The 19,414-nt window shown below is 42.4% G+C and overlaps 2 protein-coding genes across 6 annotated transcripts in view; one reads left to right on the top strand and one right to left on the bottom strand.

Moving 5' to 3' along the window:
• The window catches only part of MAPKAPK5 (MAPK activated protein kinase 5), a 33,659-nt gene that overhangs the window by 8,958 nt on the left and 5,287 nt on the right, over window positions 1-19,414 (top strand). For 2 of the 5 annotated variants that reach the window (NM_001206858.3, XM_024977369.2), the window contains 11 exon segments: window positions 295-370; window positions 1,167-1,264; window positions 2,736-2,844; window positions 4,279-4,368; window positions 5,143-5,238; window positions 9,014-9,094; window positions 11,574-11,761; window positions 13,935-14,055; window positions 17,527-17,657; window positions 17,927-18,048; window positions 19,052-19,156. In NM_001206858.3, coding sequence (NP_001193787.1) covers window positions 295-370; window positions 1,167-1,264; window positions 2,736-2,844; window positions 4,279-4,368; window positions 5,143-5,238; window positions 9,014-9,094; window positions 11,574-11,761; window positions 13,935-14,055; window positions 17,527-17,657; window positions 17,927-18,048; window positions 19,052-19,156 — 1,217 coding nt within the window. 5 annotated transcript variants of the gene reach the window in all.
• TMEM116 (transmembrane protein 116) overlaps window positions 416-19,414 on the bottom strand; it is a 136,640-nt gene continuing 117,641 nt past the window's right edge. Inside the window, exons 11-12 of the mRNA XM_059875980.1 lie at window positions 12,719-12,786; window positions 416-693 (exon numbers count right to left, since the gene is read on the bottom strand). Of these exons, the coding sequence (XP_059731963.1) occupies window positions 12,748-12,786 (39 nt within the window). The 3' untranslated portion in view covers window positions 416-693; window positions 12,719-12,747. The remainder of the gene's footprint in view (window positions 694-12,718; window positions 12,787-19,414) is intronic.

The raw sequence follows: 19,414 nt of genomic DNA, 5'->3' as shown, positions 1-19,414 counted from the left end.
GGATCATTTAAGATGTTGATACCAGGGAGGCGCTGTGTGAGTCACTTGTCACCAGCAGAGGCCATTTTTTCTTTCTTTACCAGCCTCAAATTGATTTCCCGTGTCTGAGGCCTGTGGAGGGTGGGTGAGATGCCTCTTTCTGCCTTTCCATCTGTTAACCCTAGGGGCAAGTTTGTTCTGATGTGCCTGGATATATTTTTGATTAGAAGTACAGTTCTCAAAGAACAGCTTGTTAGATTAGTTTTTACGGTAACATAGATGATTTCTGATTGAATTTTTTTCTTTCAAATCTAGAGTCTGTGTGAAGAAATCAACGCAAGAACGGTTTGCACTGAAAATTCTTTTTGATCGTCCAAAAGCTAGAAATGAGGTATGAACCTTTATTGCCTTGACTTGCCTAAATATTTGAAGTGCCTAAGAATTTATTCTTTTTACAAGTAAGGCAGCTTCCTAGAGAGAATACAGAAATGCACAAAGAATTTTATGTTCATACTTACTCTTTTTATGTTCATACTTACTTTTCCCTATTCATGTTGTTATTATAAAGCAGTCTTTCATCCATCAATACCAAAAGCTATGAATAGAGTCTTGCTTCCTTTCAAACCACTTCTTTCTTGTTCTTTTTCAATTAATGTGATTCTTGTACTCCGAAGTAGTCAGGTTTACTTTAGCTTTTACTTATTGGAAAAGGTCCTAAAAGGGTGGAGATAGAATAGTATGAGGAAGGTTCTAGTGAATGATATATTGAAAAGGTGCTGTAGAACTCTGAAGATATGTTTCTAGTTTTTCAGTAATAGGCATTTGTTTAAAATTATTTGGATGTGGTGATGACATGTTAATTATATGCAATGAAGGACTTATTCTTTTGCTTAGAGATATATGAATAATTTCTGAAATAAGATGAATTTTTCATTTGGTAATAGGACAGCAGAAAATACATCTGTTGGTGAGGTTTTTTTTATTTCATGGAAAGAGCATTAAGGAGGTAATTTGTATATGAAAGCATTTTTTTTTAATGTCATTCCAGATGATCAGGTTTTTTACATAATAGGCTCATGCCCAGGCCTAGTGTGGTCACTTTTGGCAGGGGTATGGGGTGGGGGAGTTTGGAGAGAAAATGCTGGCCTCCCCTATGTACAGAAGCATTTCCTCTGTTCTTCTTTAAGGTACGTCTGCACATGATGTGTGCCACACACCCAAATATAGTTCAAATTATTGAAGTGTTTGCTAACAGTGTACAGTTTCCTCATGAGTCCAGCCCCAGGTAAGACTACACAGGGTCACTGTCACCTGCTCACCTCTCCATGGGTAAGCCAAGGTGTAGTGGGATCTTCTCTTTTGTGCTCTCTTTCTCTTCCCTCCCCTCCCTTCCTTCTTTCTTTTTCTTCTCTTCTTTACTTTTTATTTTGGATATTTTCAAACATTTGTAAAAGAATTATGTACTGAATCCCCAAGTGCCCATCACTTATCCTCAGCATTTATTAACTCCTTGCCAGTCTTGCTTCGTCTGTACTTCACTCACTCTCCTTTCCCCGCTATCCCCGATTATATATGATTAATTTCTCTTTTGAAAAAGCATATCATGTGGAGTTTAAACAGATTCTATTTCAAATTAGAAAAGGGGACCAAATATTCTAGGCAATGTCTTGAAGCTGATATGGCAAAAGGCCTTTATTGCTTAGTCTGGCATTCCTTTTAAAGGAAGAGATCAATGTCATTCCTTTAGCCTCCAAATGCTTGGGAAGTCCATTGAGTGTGACACCATTGGGTGTCATTCTAAATCTTTTCCAGGGAGTTCAGTACCAAGGGGACTGAGATGTGAACCTGTCACTCTAGCAGTGTGGTAGGGACCAAGGACAGGCACGCATGAAATACTTTGAGCTTACAGAGGAGGAGAGCTGCTGTCTGTAGGCTGGGGGGTGAGGCGTCTTAGCGTGGTTGTTCTGGGCTTGGACTTGAAGGAGATGTGCAGGAGTTTTCCAGGTGGAAAAATATGAATTTGTAAAGAAAAACGGGAAATCAAATGATTATTTCTTAAAATTGTGCTCTGTTGGTGAAAGCATTTGGATGGAAGGTGGAAGCATTTATATCAAAGAATGGTAACCAAAATTCAGATTTTTTTTTTTGGACAACATAGGAATTTTTGCTTTTATTTAGTAGCTGTTTAACCCTATCTGACTGTCTTGCTGGGCATGCTATGGGTCCTATGGAAAACTAGTGGAGTAGGGGTGGAGAATAGAGACGAGGAGGGAGAGAATGTGCGTGCACACACCATGCCCCTCCTACACACACACACGCGCATGTGCGTGCACACACCACACCCCCTACACACACACACACACAATGTGCGAGTACACACCACGCCCCCCCTACACACACACACACACACACACACACACACGAATAAATAACAAAGACAGCTCAGCCTATACAAAGTCTTATTCTGTTTTCAATATGCTTTCAGTATAGCTTCCCTAAAATACATATACACGTATAGAATCTTCAAAAGGACCATTGTCTTCAAAACTAATTGTTTTACTTCTTTTGGCATCTTAGAAGCCTTTAGCTCAGGGTTAGTCCTTATTCATGGTGTCCTGCCGGTAGTGACAGGGGGTCCAGCTCAAAGGGGCTGGCAGGACTAGACTTAGGACATGTTTTGTTGATGAAGTATCTAGCTACTTGATGTTTCAGTTTTTTTTTTTTTTAACTTAACAAAATCAAATGCTTTCAAACAGGGCTCGGCTCTTAATTGTAATGGAGATGATGGAAGGGGGAGAGCTATTTCACAGAATCAGCCAGCACCGGCACTTTACAGAGAAGCAAGCCAGCCAAGTAACAAAGCAGGCAAGTTGACCCCGGGTACCAGTCAGACTGCCAACAGTGTTGGTTAACAAGCACAATTTCACTGTGGGGGGAATAAAAGAAAGCTTGGAGAAAAGCTCTATTTGATCTCTCATTGCCTGCTTTGTTATGTAATTAGAAAAGATGCCTTGACAGGAGGAATGTGGGCCCCTTTTCTGCTTTGGGGAGGGAGCTGTACTCTTCAGTGGCTGTCGATTGTTTGCTTATCATAAGATTTAAATAAACTCTGCAAGGAAGGTAATCTTAGCTCCTTTTTAGATGGTAGATAATCTTTAGGCAGGTAGCTTCCAAGCCACTGTTATTGGACTTTGAGATGCTGCTGCTACTACCTAAAAGACTGTGTGGTATGAAAACACATTCTAAGACAATTGCATTTAAGATACTTTTTGCTCCTGAGTCACTTTTCTCTCATCAGATTTTAACAGTATTCTAAAGTCTTTGTAATTCTGAGGGTATTCCTGGTTATATGTTCTTTCTATTCTGACGTCACGTTTTATTGCTAGAGGTGTGATCTTTTCACAAACAATACTAGGAGTCCAATTGGAAATAACCTCATGAGGAGATGGAAAGCCAAACCCTCAAGGTTTCTCTTTAGGCCAAGCAAGCAAAACAGAGAAGCATGACATATGGCCCAGTTGGTTCTTAAAGAAAAATTCTTCCAAATTTTCTGCGAGCCTCAAGCATTTTTTGAGGCCTCCTTTCTAGTAGGGAGGAACTGCTCTTTGGAATGCCAAGACAGTTCCATACAGAGTGTTAAAGAACAGGTGCAATCTGTTCTGTTAGGTTTTAAAAAATTATAGCTTGTGTTTTTCAAACATTAGGACTAAAGGATGAGCTCTAATAATCTGTAAAAACAGACCTCTTTAAAGCCACCAAAACAGGCAACATTTTCAACCAGTGGGATGAGCAGATTGGAGCATCAGATGGAAACATCCATTCAGCTGCTTTCTGTTGTTCTTGAAGGCAGAACTTCAAGTCCTGCTCCCTGAAGAGCTCAGGTCTCTCTTGAGCCAGGCGTTCGTGCCACTGCCCCGCTAGGGGAAACGAGGCCTGTTGAAGACTGCCTGGCCCAGTGTTTGCTCTGCAGTGCTTATCACATCTCACATTAATGGAAGTGGAAGTATTTTGTTTTCCCATTTAATATAGGATTTAACCATCAGTTTATTCTGACAAAGAATTATTTTCCTGTTGTATTTTTCTTTTTGTTGAACAAAATATAGGTTGCTATTAAATGAAGCTTACTTCATTTCTATTTCTTGGTATGTAAGTCTTAATTTCTGCTGTAAAGCTGAAATCTGACCACAGTCTTAATTGACTTAGTAAGGGTCATTTTTTAGCATCCTGAGTTTTCTAAGCCAGGGGAATTCAAGAATAATCTCTTCTAAGATGCGGTCGCTCCATTATGTCCTTTTCCAGATAGCTTTGGCTCTACAGCACTGTCACTTGTTGAACATCGCCCACAGAGACCTCAAGCCTGAAAATCTGCTCTTCAAGGATAATTCTTTGGTGAGATGACTTGCTTTTCTGTATTTCAGTGCCGCTACTCCCAACATAGTTCAGGAGTGGTGCATGGGTGTGTTGGTGTGTATATGTTTGGAGTGCTCTGAATCCATGTTGAAGAAGCGTTAGGCCAGAGTGCTTCCGGCAGCTTACTTTCCCCATCTGTTCCCTTGGTAGAGGCTCAAGAGAAATTTTACCATACTCCTGGTACCAGTCATTTTGGATGATACTGATACATGTTTGTACAGAAGGACTTAAGATTTGGGATATCATTTGGAAGGACTTTGGGAAGGGGCAGGAATCTTTATGCTGTTATATGTTACCTTGAAACTTAATGGTTGTGTTTATGGTTAATCCCGATAAGGTGTTTTCCTCTCCAGCCCCAACCCACACCCATGCGCTATGTCCTACCAGATTACAGATTACTGACTCTGGCTATCACGAAGCTGACATTAAGGGTGAAGCCGCACTCTAGACTGATGAGAGATGATGCACAATAGGCAGAATCAGGGCACATGCGACTAATATCTTGGTTTGAGTGCTGCCTTTACAAGTTAGGAAACAGGGATAACTGAGTGGGCAGAAATCTCTCATTTGTGTTTTACTAAGAACAGCTCCTCAATATGAATCTTTGTATCCAGACATGAGGACATGCTACTCATAGGTTCCAGTTCCAGCCAGAAACTCATGAGAGCTCAAGGTGACATGTCTTACACCTGGATTTTCCTTTAACATTTTCTGAGAACTGTGGGGCAGTGATTCCCATTTGTTTGATTTCAGGATGCCCCAGTGAAGTTGTGTGACTTTGGATTTGCCAAAATTGACCAAGGTGACTTGATGACGCCTCAGTTCACCCCATATTATGTAGCACCTCAGGTAAGCATGTGCTGTTTCTTCCATAGGATGTATCACCAGGCTACCTGTAGACTCATATTTCTTCCATTCTACAGCATGAGTGGGCATATATTACAAATGGAAAGGGGAGAACTCAGCTTCAGAAATCCATAGGCTGCTTAATTTGGTATAGGCATTTTATTCTTTTAACAGCAACCTTACTGAGGTATGATTAGTATACTGTAAAAATACTTCTACCTTGGGCTTCGCTGGTGGCTCAGAGGTTAAAGCATCTGCCTGCAATGCGGGGGACCTGGGTTCGATCCCTGGGTGGGAAAGATCCCCTGGAGAAGGAAATGGCTACCCACTTCAGTATTCTTGCCTGGAAAATTCCATGGACAGAGGAGCCTGGTGGGCTATACTCCACGGGGTAGCAAAGAGTCGGATACGACTGAGCAACTACACTTTCGTGTAGTTTGATGAGTGTTGACAGATGGATACTTCTGCATGGACCTTGCCAAAATCAAGAAGTAAAACAGTTCTGTCACTTCAGAAACCATCTTGTGCCTTTGCAGTCATTCTGCTCCCAAATTAATCCCCTTAATTAAAACCACTGATCTACTTTCTGTCATTATTGGTTAGTCTTGCCTGTTGCAGAATTTCAGTAGAATGGAATTCCTGTACCTTTTGTGTTTCACTTCTTCGACTCAGCATGTTTTTGAGATTTATTCATGTTGCTGTGTGTATCAGTAATTAGTTCTTTTTTATTGCTGAGTAGTATTCCATCATATGACTAAGCCACATTTGTTTTATCTGTTCACTGAGTGGTGGCCATTTAGGGTTGTCTCCTGGTTTTTTGAATAAAGTTGCTGGGAATGTTCATTTACAGGTTTGGGGAGACATGCCCCTCCCCTTTAGGTAAAATCTTTTTTCAGAATGGTTGTGCCATTTCTTATCTCTAACTCAAGTTTGTTCGTATTTATAATCTCAGTCATTCTAGTAGGTATTTAGTGTTATTTCGTTACGGATTTAATTACAGCATTTTCCTCATGGCTACTGTTGTTGAATATTTTTTCATGTGTCTATTGGCTATTCTGTTGTGAAATATGGATACAACATTCGGTTATGAAGTATGGTACAAATCTTTTGGCCTTTCTGTGATTAGTTTTTATTTTCTCTAGATTTATATATGGAAGTAGCACATTGTATGGTGCTTTCTTGAGGGGGGGCAGTTTCTTTTACTCAGCAAAATTATGTTTATTTACCTATGTTATTCGTATGTCAGTAGTCCTTTCATTTTACTGCTGGAAGGTATTCCATGATGTGGATATACCATGGTTTGTTTATCTACTCATCTATTGATGGGTTGTTTTCAACTTTGGGCTGTTAAAAATGAGCCTGTTGATAAACATTTGCACACAAGTTTTTGTATGGACACTTTATTTCCTTTTCTCTTTGGTAAATATCTAGAGTGGAATAGCTCTATCATATGTTAGATGTATTTAACTTATTTAGAAATTGCCAAGTTGTTTTCCAAAGTGGTCATTCAATTTTACATTCCCAATCAGAAAGTTTCAGGGCTCTCCACGTTCTTACTGGCATTTGGCATGGACAGTCTTTAATTTTAGCCATTTAAGTGACTTTGTAGAGGTATTTCACTGTGGTTTCAATTTGCTTTTCCCTAATAGCTACTGATGTTGAGCATCTCTTGTGCTTCTTTGCTGTCTGTATATTTTCTTTGAAGTATAAGTTCAGATGTTTTCCCCATATTTTAAATTGGATTGTTTATTTTCTTGCTGAATTTGAGAGCTTTTTAAAAAATATGTTTTGGATATAAGTCCTTTATCAGATACGTGCTTTGGAAAGATTTTCTTCCAGTCTGTGGCTTTTCTTTTTTTAAATTGAAGTATAGTTGATTTACAGTGTTTGAGGTATATAGCAAAGTGATTCAGTTATACACATACACACATATCATCTTTTCTGGATACATGCCTGGGAGTGGGATCACTGGGTCATATGATAGCTCTGTTTTTAGTTTTTTAAGGAGCCCATACTATTTTTCGTAGTGGCCGCATCAATTTATGTTCCACCAACAGTGTAGGAGGGTTCTCTTTTCTCCACACCCTCTCCAGCATTTATTATTTGTAAACTTTTTGATGATGGCCATTCTGACTGGTGTGAGGTGGTAACAGTGTCTTTCATTTTGGTGTGAAGACCAGTTTGTTAACTTTTAAAAAAATTTTATGGGTTCTGCTTTTGGTTTTCTATCTAAGAGATCTTTGTCTAACCCAATATCACAAAGATTTTCTACTATAAGTTTTATAATTTTAAGTTTTACATTTAGGTCTGTGATCCATTTTGACTTAATTTTTGTATAAGATGTGAGGTATAGATCCAAGTTCATTTTTTAAAAGCATTTGGATATCTAGTTGTTCCTATATATTTGTTGAAAAGCTATCTTTTCTCCACTGCCTTGCTTCTCAGCCTTTGTCAAAAACCAGTTGGATGTATATGTGTGGGTTTATTTTTGGATTGTTCTACTCTGTTCCAATGATTGGTCTTTATACCAATATCATATACTGTTTTGATTGACACTTCTTAGTAACTTTTGACATGAGGTAGTTTTAGCCCTCTGAGTTTGTTCTTTTTCATAGTTGTTTTGGCTATTCAAATTTCTTTGCATTTCCATATGAACTCTAGAATTGGCTGTTGATTTCTACAAAAGAGTGTGCCGGAATTTTGACTAGGGTTGTTTGAAACATATAGTTCAATATGGGAGTACTTACAATATAACAGCATCGAGCCTTCTGACCCATAAGCAGGCTGTATTCCATTTATTTTTGTCTTTGGTTTTGCTCAGCAATATCTGTCTGGTTTTCAGTGTACAGGTTTTTCACATCTCTTTTTAGATTTATCCTTAATATTTTTAATGCCGTAGTAAATGGTATTTTCTTTTTTAGGTTTAATTAATTCACTTTATTATTCTTGTGTGAGAACATGAGCCTGGGTCCTTTCTGCACAGAGACTGTAGTGTGGGTCTTTACAAGATAGTCAGTGAATATTCCTGATAGGGAGCTTTAGTGAGCACAGTCACCTTCAAGAGGTCAGGTGTAAGACAGCTGTAGGCCTTAGAGGTGGCATCAAAGGTGGCCTAGGCAAGGTTGCCCAGGGTGGCAGTGTGGCCGCTGGCCGAGGTGTAACAGCGTTCAGTACCTGCTGTCAGCAGCATGGTCCTGTGGCCATGAAGGCCCAGACAGTAGCAGTGTGTCTGGGTACAAGGATGACACCTGCCTGCAGGGAGCTGCAGTATCATGTCTCGTCACGGAACTCTGTGGGGTTCGCTGGTCTTGTGTCCCCAGGAGCCCCACTCCCCATGGCAGTGGAGAGCTGGGCCGCGGTGGGGGCCCCGAGGGTGGCAGTGGTTACCTCTGCGCAGCACTTAGCACCCAGACCCGTGTGACGATTACAGTGCTTCATGGCAGCAAATACCTTGAACCTGAGCCACTGACCAGCAAGTCTGCTTTCACTGCTTGCCGAGGCATTAAGAGACACCCCTAGGAAAAAGTAATCTCAGGAAGAAGAAATAAATCTCCTTCAGGGACTGAATCTTCATGTCCTTGACCTAGGCAAATACTGATAAGTTGCTGATAGTAAGAGAGAAAAAAGGCTTTTGAAACTATTTAGAATTTTTTAGAATTGTTGGTTGTTAACTGCCAGTGGCTACCCTCTTCAGCCTTCTAACACAGCAGTCTGTCTCAAGCTGCAGGTCACGGATGTGAGGTTCAGTCAATTGTCCCCTTTGGTGTGACTCTGACAGGTACTGGAAGCCCAGAGAAGGCATCAGAAGGAGAAATCTGGCATCATACCTACCTCGCCAACACCCTACACTTACAACAAGGTAGGAGAAGAAAAACGAACCTCCACCCCTTGGGTGAAGCCTGTATTCTCCTGTGAGGTGTTGTGGTTCTTTGGGAAGGTGGCAAATTCTCTTTTTGTTCCTTGATATTATATTGCCACCTGAGAGGCTGAAAGAAGCCACCTATGCAGAAGAGTATTTGGAATTCAAGTTTCTGTCTGATAAAGTAAGATTCATACCAGTTTAAGTTTTGCAGCAGGAATCAAAGGCTGTGGTCACCTGGAGGTTATTTATTTGACTAGCTGTACAGTCCACTGATCACATTTAAAAGATACATTTGTCCTGCTCTTTTGAGGTGGAGGCCATGTCAGAGAATATTCCTTGGCCATTTATGGTGCCATTCTTTCTAACCCCATAAAATACCCAACTTAGAACAGTGTCTAATACACAAGGCAAGTGTCCTGAGTGGTACCTGTTCCTATCACAGTTGTTAATCTGTACCCTACACATCAGGCCTCTCTGTCCTAAAGTACAAGAGGCTTAAGGCCTCTTGAAACAAGTCATAGAGATCCTGGAGTCACAGAGTGGATCAGAAAAGAATGATGCTGCTTGGGGACTCAGGGAGATACAGATGACAGGAAGGGAGCTGAGGATGGCAAAAGGGCAGGCCAGCTCCTCCTGGTCGCACACCCCAGAGGGCCCCCATCTTCCTACCCACACGCACATGCATACACACTCGCAGACACACGTATCAGAGGGCACACAGGCTCCTGTGGCACTCAGCACCCTCCACTTGGCACTGGCCCAACGTGACTGGAACTCTATACATCTGCTTTCATGATTAACCCTGTTCAGTCCCCAAGTGAGTACTTACTGCTCCACACCTTCTTCCTCTACAAACTTTAGGCTGCTGTGTCCTTATGTGATGAAGGTTGGAAGTGAGGGCTAGGCTGATGATAGTTATCAGTCAGAAATTGCCTCCTGCTTCCCACTGTGGGCAGGAATTGAGTGGTAGAAGCACTTAGCTAACAGAGATCAGAATTTACTTGATACAATATTCTCAGCATGAATACAATGGATTCTTGTGTGATAACAAATTTCCCAGTACTATTTTTTTCTCCTCTTCCTACTCTGTTTTGTGAATCTAGTGGTGTTTGTGAATTTGCTTGGCATTCATAAAATTTACACTCCACAGATGAGTAATATATTAAAATAATAAGCTCATAATAATTTTGAATGTGTATATATATTCATCTAGTTATAATTTTTACATTGGCAACTGAGTGAACACTGAATGCTACATTTGCAAGTAATTTTTTAAAGAAAAATAATGTAATAAGAGGTAGTTAAATTTTCAAAAACTAAATACATCAATCTTAATTAAAAAAAAAAAGAGGCAGGACACTTGCAGTGACTCCAGCCCCAGTCTGCTGCATGATGCTGGTCGGTGTGCCTAGTTTCACTCTTGACAGATGACCCTAGATGTAACAAGATCTCCATAGCACCAGTTTCCTCATGTGAACTATTTTCCACATCTGAACTTGTTAAGATTTCTTTTCACCTCTATGATTTTATAATTGTTTTACAGCATGGGCCATGTTGTTTATGAATCTCTACTAGTAGGTTGATGCCGAGACATGGCTGAGATACCTGAGGTACCTCCTTTTCCAGGCTTCTTACAGAGCAGCGCCCAGCTGCGATGGGAGGCGCGAGTGGCCACAGCGGCAGGCTCCCTGGGCCGCCTTCCTCAGGCGGACACTGTTCTGTCCTGCCGTTCTGGAGGGGCTTGGGTTGAAGTCTCTGTGGACCCAGCTTCTGAGGCAGGTGGAAATGCGTTTAATTAAAATAGGAGTCCGTTATTAATAAGCATGCTGTGACTACAGGCCATGAAATCACCTTAAACCTACAGACATGGTCGTGCGTGGCAGTTTTGTTCCTTTCAGAATATCTTCCCTAAGAATGGCCTTGAACATGGGCACAGTGAGTCCTTGGCCAAAGGATTGCTTTCCGTCTCCCGTTCTTCCCTACCATGCTTGTCTCTCATCTGTGTCAAACTGCTGTGAGCCTTTATAAAACGACCAGTGCTGTTTTATGGGGTCAGCCCCCTGCATCCTAGCTATTTGTTCCTGCACCCTCAACCCGCCCAGGTGGCCAGAGGACATGTTTCACAACAGCTGGCTTACATCAGTTACTTTTCTGGCTGGGGTCAAAGTGTCTTACATCTGTACCCAATGGTCAGATAGCAGCTTGGGCCTGGGCAGTGAGAATAAAAGTGACTTTTTACCCCAGATTGGCCTTGTGTATATGATGTGCATATATGTAGCATTGATAGCAAATAACAAATAAGGATAGAAAGGTTAATTCTCTTAAGACTTCGTGAAACTTTTCCAGTCTCTGATAAGTGATTCTTGGTTGTGATATCAGCCTGTGGATATCAAGGGCTGTTTTGGGGTCAGTTCTGGGGGCTTTATTTTAGAGCTATGCCTCTGGTATGAGTGACCATTTTCTTTTTTGCTTTCAGAGCTGTGACTTGTGGTCCCTAGGGGTGATTATCTATGTGATGTTGTGTGGATACCCTCCTTTTTACTCCAAACACCATAGCCGGACTATCCCAAAGGATATGCGGAGAAAAATCATGACAGGCAGTTTTGAGTTCCCGGAGGAAGAGTGGAGCCAGATCTCAGAGATGGCCAAAGATGTTGTGAGAAAGTGAGTCTCTGGGCCACTGGGCGGGGGGCCTTAAAAGTGGTGGAATGCAAAGCAATGTTGGGTAGAGAAAATTCTTTGTTTCACAGGCATGTACCTTCTCATTTTTATCATCACAGAAAATCTGCCCTGGAGTCTGAGATGAAAGTTCTCAGTATCCACATCTCGGTGAAATTGGAGCTGTACTCCGTCCTGTTGCATTCCTAGAATTTGTCCCTAGGGTTGAATCCAGGTCCCTTGGTAGCCACTGTATCCGTGAGCATTAATTCAGACTTTAAATGGTAACCCCCCTGGTGTATCCTTCTGCATGGAGGCCAGGCATTTGGGGCTGACATGATGCCGGGAGCTGAACTGGGGTGCCAAAGTGACCATGGATGCTTTTGTCTTTTCCTTCCTTAGCTACTGTGGGAGTGTGATTGGTTGTCCAGGACCTCAGTCCCACCCTGGCCTCCCTGCTACTAGTTGGTTGCTCTGGCATATAGAGATAAAAAGGTTCAAAAGGACTGGGGCTGAGTGAGTGGGCGAGGGACACATGGCATGCAGAGTCCTTTGTTTCTTACAGAGCAGCGCACGGTTGTGATGGGAGGCGCGAGTGGCCACCAAGGAGGCTCCCTGGGCCACCTTCCTCGGCGGACACTGTTCTGTCCTGCCGTTCTGGAGGGGCTTGGGTTGAAGCCTCTGTGGACCCAGCTTCTGAGGCAGGTGGAACTGCGTTTAATTAAAATAGGAGTCTGTTCATAAGTACGCTGTGACTACAGGCCATGAAATCACCTTAAACCTACAGACATGGTCGTTCATGGCAGTTTTGTTCCTTTCAGAATATCTTTCCCCAGAATGACTTTGCACATGGGCACGTGCTCCAGCTCCTTAGCTGGAGTTACTAAGAAGTCAGGCCTACATAGGAGGTGTGCTTGGTTTTTCCGCCCACCTGTGCCAGGGGATCTGCTGCCTGGGACTTACATGCTCTTCTGACATTACTACTTTGGTCTTCACTGAGTAATTGCTCCTCTTGGTTTCAGTTTCTTCATCTGTAATGTGATAAAGATAAGCATTAAAGGGGCAGTACCTGGGAACTGTCTCCTAATAGTACAGCTATTTCTCTTTCAGAAGTGAACTTGTCCTGTTGGTTAGGTGTTTATGTATATAAAAAGGGATTCATTTCTAAAATATCCAAGTGAAGGTGTTTTAGGAGGGAGGAGGCAATTTGAAATCTGTCTTCCCATGCTCTTTCCATGCTGTATTCTCAGCTACTTAACCAAAACATCAATATCCTCTAAGTGGTTCTCTGCAGTTCTATAGACTGTATTTCCTGTCACTAGAGTAACATTGATTATCTTCTCTCAGCATTGAGGGTCTTTTCTAAATAATCCTTTCTTTAGACTCTGAAGCTGTTCACAATGATCCAGAAAGTTACAGAGAACATGAAAGAGCAAGTAGGCATGTTGTCCTGACTGATGTTTGGAATGGGAGGCTATGTATTTGGAAGGAGTGCTGTAAAAGGTCCAGGGAATATGCTGGGGTGAGCTAGGAATTGCATCAGTATGAATGTACAAGATGGAAAGAACTGTGGTCAAAAGCCGATGGTACAGACAATACATTAGGCTTAGAAAGAAATGCTGTCCCCTTCTCAGATATTAGATTTTTAGCTTAGAATGTCTTTGGAGAAATGGCTCAGGGTTCGTGTCCTGCCATATGGTGATATCTAAAAGTTTTATCACAAGTAGCAATCTGGATTTTCAGAACTGTATGATTGCCTAACTAATTTTACAGCCACTGTTGGCCAAAAGAGTACTTTGAGTCCCTTTTGGAAATTATAGCCCACTGTCCTAGAAACATTAGTCTGGGGATTCAATGTCTCAGGAACTGTGAACCGTATATAAAATTGATTACCTTACTGAACCTAGAACTCAGTCTGAGATATCACTGGATTAAGCCTTTTCCTACCATTTTTAATCTCAATTTATTTAGTATAGAAAGGACCGCCTAAGGACACAGTGCCCTCACAACTAACAGTTAGGGAAGAGAATCTCACCTCTGTCCTACAGAAAGCCTAGGCTGTAAGAGTTGGCAGAAAGTAGAAAGTCAGAAGCTGGAGCTGGCTAGAGCCAGACTCGGGAACTTCCTGGCCTTCTGGAAGCAACTGTGCATGGCAGCCCTTTTGGCCTTTTCTCCACAGGCTCTTGAAGGTCAAACCGGAGGAAAGACTTACCATCGAGGGAGTGCTGGATCACCCCTGGCTCAACTCAACTGAGGCCCTGGATAATGTGCTACCCTCTGCTCAACTGATGATGGATAAGGTTCTGAATGATGCTTATGTTGTTGGCCAAAATGGTGGTGTTGGGAAGGAATGCTGGGGCTTGACTCAGTGAGGGGGTTAAAGGCAAAACAATGCAGAGCACACAGTCTTTCCCAGAGAAACATCTCTGGTCTCCTGAAGATCAGGATTGGAAATAAGGAGCTTCCTTCCATAAAGACCAGATCAAAGCCTGGTACATACACTAAGGGAACATTCAAAGTATCCTCTTCCACATTTGTGCTGTGGGGTTGAGGCAGAGAGCAGTATCAGATCAGACATCAACCATCCTTTTGCCCAAGGGGTTTAAACAAGACTGGTTAGAAAAACCAATAAACACAAAACAAAGAGGGAACGCGCTTAGACGTCAGAGCTTTTGCATGCTAAATTTTCTGTGAATTCTTATGGGAATTCAGAAAAAGAAGACATCTTTGAAGGGCTGTAATTAGGGAAGGGTTCCCAAAGAGAAAGCAAAACCCATCACAGTTATTAACTATTGTGTGGCACTTTTAAACCCCTTTACATGTTTAGCTATGAGCTGGCCTTGGAAGAGCTGGAGTAGAGAACATGTGTGGTGTTCACCACATATGGTGAACAATATGAGCAAAAAAATTAGAGACTGAAATTCATCAGTGGGAAAAACAGCCTGATTTCATTAATGGGAAGTTGGTGAAATGGATGTGATAGGGAAGGGCCTGGCTTTGAAAGTAGACAGAGGGGTGTAAGTCTTAGTAGGACCTAATTGAGAGGCTCTTACAGATTTCTGAGAAGAGTCCTGGCACAGGGAAGATATTTAGGGATGGTTAATCAGACTTGCAGACTCACCAACCTAATACTACTACAGTAATCTAGAAGCTGGGAAGCTGCTCTAGGAGCAGAGAGGTAGAGATGAATGAATAGGCTCAATATTTTTGAAGACAAATTTCAACAATTTTTGGTGACTGACTAGAGATAAGGGGACAGTGAGTGGCATATCTGGCGATACCACTGACAGGGAAATCAGGAATGAGCCTGGTTTGGGTAAAGGGAAGTCTGTTAGATTTTCATTATTATTTGATGATAGATGGACATTCAAATGAATGAGATGTGTGGTGTGAATTCAGACTGTGGCTGAAAGGTAAAGGCAGTGACACAGACTTGAGTTACTCACTTAGAAGGGATGGAGTTGAGGTGTGAGAGAATAAGTGAATAGGAGAAAGGAATGCTAAGACCTCCCTTAGTTTAGCTGGAGTGTGAGAGAAGAGAGAACTAGAAGGAACAGAGTTTTCTGCTGTCCCTGATCTGTGTGCAGTTGTTTTCCTGGTTTAAAAGTATCCAGTAATCCAAAAATGGTTTGTTTCAGTTCAGTTCAGTCACTCAGTCGTGTCCAACTCTTTGTGACCCCATGAATCGCAGCACGCCAGGCCTCCCTGTCCATCACCAACTCCCGGAGTTCACTCAAACTCACATCCATTGAGTCAGTGATGCCATCCAGCCATCTCATCCTCTGTCGTCCCCTTCTCCTCCTGCCCCCAATCCCTCCCAGCATCAGAGTCTTTTCCAATGACTCAACTCTTCACATGAGGTGGCCAAAGTACTGGAGTTTCAGCTTTAGCATCATTCCTTCCAAAGAAATCCCAGGGCTGATCTCCTTTAGAATGGACTGGTTGGATCTCCTTGCAGTCCAAGGGACTCTCAAGAGTCTTCTCCAACACCACAGTTCAAAAGCATCAATTCTTCGGTGGTCAGCTTTCTACACAGTCCAACTCTCACATCCATACATGACCACTGGAAAAACCATAGCCTTGACTAGACGGGACCTTTGTTGGCAAAGTAATGTTTCTGCTTTTGAATATGCTATCTAGGTTGGTCATAACTTTCCTTCCAAGGAGTGTCTTTTAATTTCATGGCTGCAATCACCGTCTGCAGTGATTTTGGAGCCCGCCAAAATAAAGTCTGACACTGTTTCCCCATCTATTTCCCATGAAGTGATGGGACCAGATGCCATGATCTTCGTTTTCTGAATGTTGAGCTTTAAGCCAACTTTTTCAGTCTCCTCTTTCACTTTCATCAAGAGACTCTTTAGTTCCTCTTCACTTTCTGCCATAAGGGTGGTATCATCTGCATATCTGAGGTTATTGATATTTCTCCCGGTTTGTTTGGTCAGTCCCAAATACAGGATTATATCCTCTGATTGTCGGCACTTGAGTGTTACATTGTGGTTTTCCTCAAGATGTTGGAAATGAAGAAGATTGTCTTCAGGAGTTACTTTAAGATTAGTGTCTGACTAAGCCAAGTTTGAATATGCATAATCTTCTTAAAGAAGAAAAAGGCCTTTTAGGTGGAACTAGAGTGTGACAGTGTATTCCCATTCTGAAAGAAATGATGTGGTCAAGATGCAGGCTGGTCAGCTTTGGAAGTATAGAAAAAATGGCCACATGCAGAAGCTGAATAGTGTCCATCTCGGCTGTGGCTAGGAGATGGAGTCTGAGCTCATGACCTTGCAGGGTTCCTATCTCTTTGGTTGGGCTATCTCTGGTAAGAAGGAAATAGATGCACGGGTCTGGAGGTGGGTAGCCAGGGCCAATTACTGTAGTTTACTTCAATGAGTTTGAACTCTTCCAGATCTAATTATGTGCTTACCAAGGAAGTATTTTTTTTTCTTAATTGTCAGATTTTGTTGTTGAAATTCAAATAACACAGAGGTATATAAACTAAAAAGCAAAAGTTCCTTTTAATTACCCTGCCTCAGTCTCACCCCTCAGAGGTGAGGTGATCTGTGACTTGATGTATCCTTCCTGATCTTTTTCTGGGGAGACACATACACATTCATTTTTTCCTTTTTTTTTTTTTAAATACAAAAGTGTGATCATCTCGTTCTTACGAAGCTTTTTGCTGATTATTTGCTTTCCCTCATTGATCTGCCCATAGTGAGAGAACACACTGGTCATAAAGACAGACTTGAAGAGTGCTAGACTTTATGACAGTTATTTTACATTGTAAATTAATTGACTGGCTTTATAGAAGAGTTTGTGAGGGTCTTCCATGCTCACCAGGTGAAATACTTAGGGTTCTGAGTCATTGGGGCTGAGGTGACTGTTTCCACCTTGAGGGCAGCAAATAAATGCCAGTCAGGGAGTCTTCTCAGGCAGCAGCCTGCCAGCCTTTCCCCCGATGTACATGTATGACTCTCTTTACACTTGCCCTTGCCAATGACTATGAGCATGAGCCTTGTTCGTTTTTCTTACTTGCCTTCTGTCCCCCTGCAGGGAAGAAGGGCTTGCTGTTGTGTGGCCCTTGGCTGGCCTAGTATTTCCTGGGCCCTGCTAACCCATGGGGAAGAGTCCTCTGCCTTTTCAAAATTTGTATACTGCCAAGCATAAGACTGAAATTACCTGCTTAGTTCTTTTAGAGATTCTCCTTCTCACTCTGTTAGATTGGTTTTTTAGGTGCCCAGAAATGAATATGAAAACCTGACACCAGTGTTTGCATTCAGGCGGTGGTTGCAGGGATCCAGCAGGCCCACGCAGAACAGTTGGCCAACATGCGGATCCAGGAACTAAAAGTCAGCCTCAAACCCCTGCACTCTGTGAACAACCCCATTCTAAGGAAGAGGAAATTACTTGGGTAACTGAACTTACTTCTTTGATTCTCCTTTCATGGCTGGTGTGGCCAAGGACAGGGTTCTGAAAGGTCAGCCAAGGGTCTTGCCCCTTTTTTGCCTCTTAAGAGGGTGGAAAGGATAAGTTCTTTAAATAGCATCAGAAGTTGGAGATACTTTATAATTATTTTATCTGAAAAATCTTGCCTTATGTTTAGTGTTTAGAGTTAACATCTGTGAAGAGTTGGGTTTTGGGGTCTCACTCTGTTATTACCTCTCTCCCCAACTTCTAAAGCACCAAAGCAAAAGACGGTGTTTACATCCATGACCGTGAGAATGGAGCTGAGGATTCCAATGTTGCCTTGGAAAAGCTCCGCGACGTGATTGCTCAGTGTATCCTCCCCCAGGCTGGTAAAGGTCACACCGTTTCTGCTGCTCTGTGCGCGGCTGCGTGTGTGTGTGCGTGTGGCTGGAGGGGTGGTTCAATCTGGAGTGTCCGTCTTGCCTCTAAGTGCCTTACACACTCAGCCCACTGAAGAGGTGGGCACTTAGAAATGCAGTGGGTTCTGCCCCACCTTTGGCTTCCTATGAAACTTCTAGTTTGCGTTTAGTTGGCACTTTCAGGCATAACATGTAGTTTTGTATTTTCTTAGTTTGTTAATGAGATAACAGGATAGAGGATGGAAAATGTGAACAGGGTCAGGATTAGGTTGGGAAGGTCAGGAAGGTTGAGAAACACCATAGAGCCCATATCTAGAGTACAAGGCTGTCATTAACTTGCGAATATAAAGAGAAGACCTCCCAAGTTCAGAAGTGGCCCTGGCTGCTACTGGTATCCCAGGCAGACTGGGACTTATATACATAAGTAAGTCCTTTGAGTAAGAGCTCTCTTTCAGTATATTCTCTTTCCACTTAATGGGATAGGACGGGCTTTTCTCAGCAGATGAATGAGATACTTCATGTTGTAGGCCTGAAAACTACTGAGCTGACCAGTCTTCCTAGATCCTTGGGTTTTAAGAGAGCTCACCTAGTGTACCTCAGGTAGCCTTCCAGAGTAGGAAATGAGCTTAGGAGAAAGAAGGCAGCCCACTGAGCCTTGTTCTCCTTCCTTCTCATGATCTTGTAGGTTAACCAGGTGTTTTTGATCGGCAATAGCCCAACATTGCCTATTTCCCATCTCTCAGGGCTAAGACTCTGGGGGCCTCAGGGGATGTCTGTCAGGTGGTCAGGGTAGGAAGAATTCAGAAACCAGAAGTAGTCTACATGTAATGTAGGAACTAGCAGTAATGATAGTCTGGAAAAACTCACACCTTTAATGATCACTTCTCAATAAAGTTGGACATCCTGTCCTTCCATCTGTGACACTAAAACCCCATGATGCTGCAGAGGAACGCAACTTCTTTTTCACCTTTATTAATAGGAGAGAATGAAGATGAAAAGCTGAATGAAGTAGTGCAGGAAGCTTGGAAGTATAACCGGGAATGCAAACTCCTCAGAGATACTCTGCAAAGCTTCAGCTGGAATGGTAGGAGCCTTAATTATGCCTTTCCCCAGGAATGCAGAAAAGTATTTGTGTTTAGATTATGTAGGATCTCTGGGGGCTGAGCTGGGGCTGTGTTCAGGTGAAGCAGGGCTGGAGTCTGAGTGGAGTATTGTGGGACAGGGAGTTAATCCTGCAGTAACTACCCAGGCATATCTGGACATCCAGCCTTTTTGCTTATTTTCCAGAGTTCAAGTGAATTGTGTGTTGCAGATTCATTGCTGTCCAGAGCCCCCCATCACA

Source organism: Bos taurus, chromosome 17 (genome assembly GCF_002263795.3).
Source record: "Bos taurus isolate L1 Dominette 01449 registration number 42190680 breed Hereford chromosome 17, ARS-UCD2.0, whole genome shotgun sequence".
In the NCBI taxonomy this organism is placed as follows: Eukaryota; Metazoa; Chordata; class Mammalia; order Artiodactyla; family Bovidae; genus Bos; species Bos taurus.
This window is presented reverse-complemented; position numbering and strand designations above follow the sequence as displayed.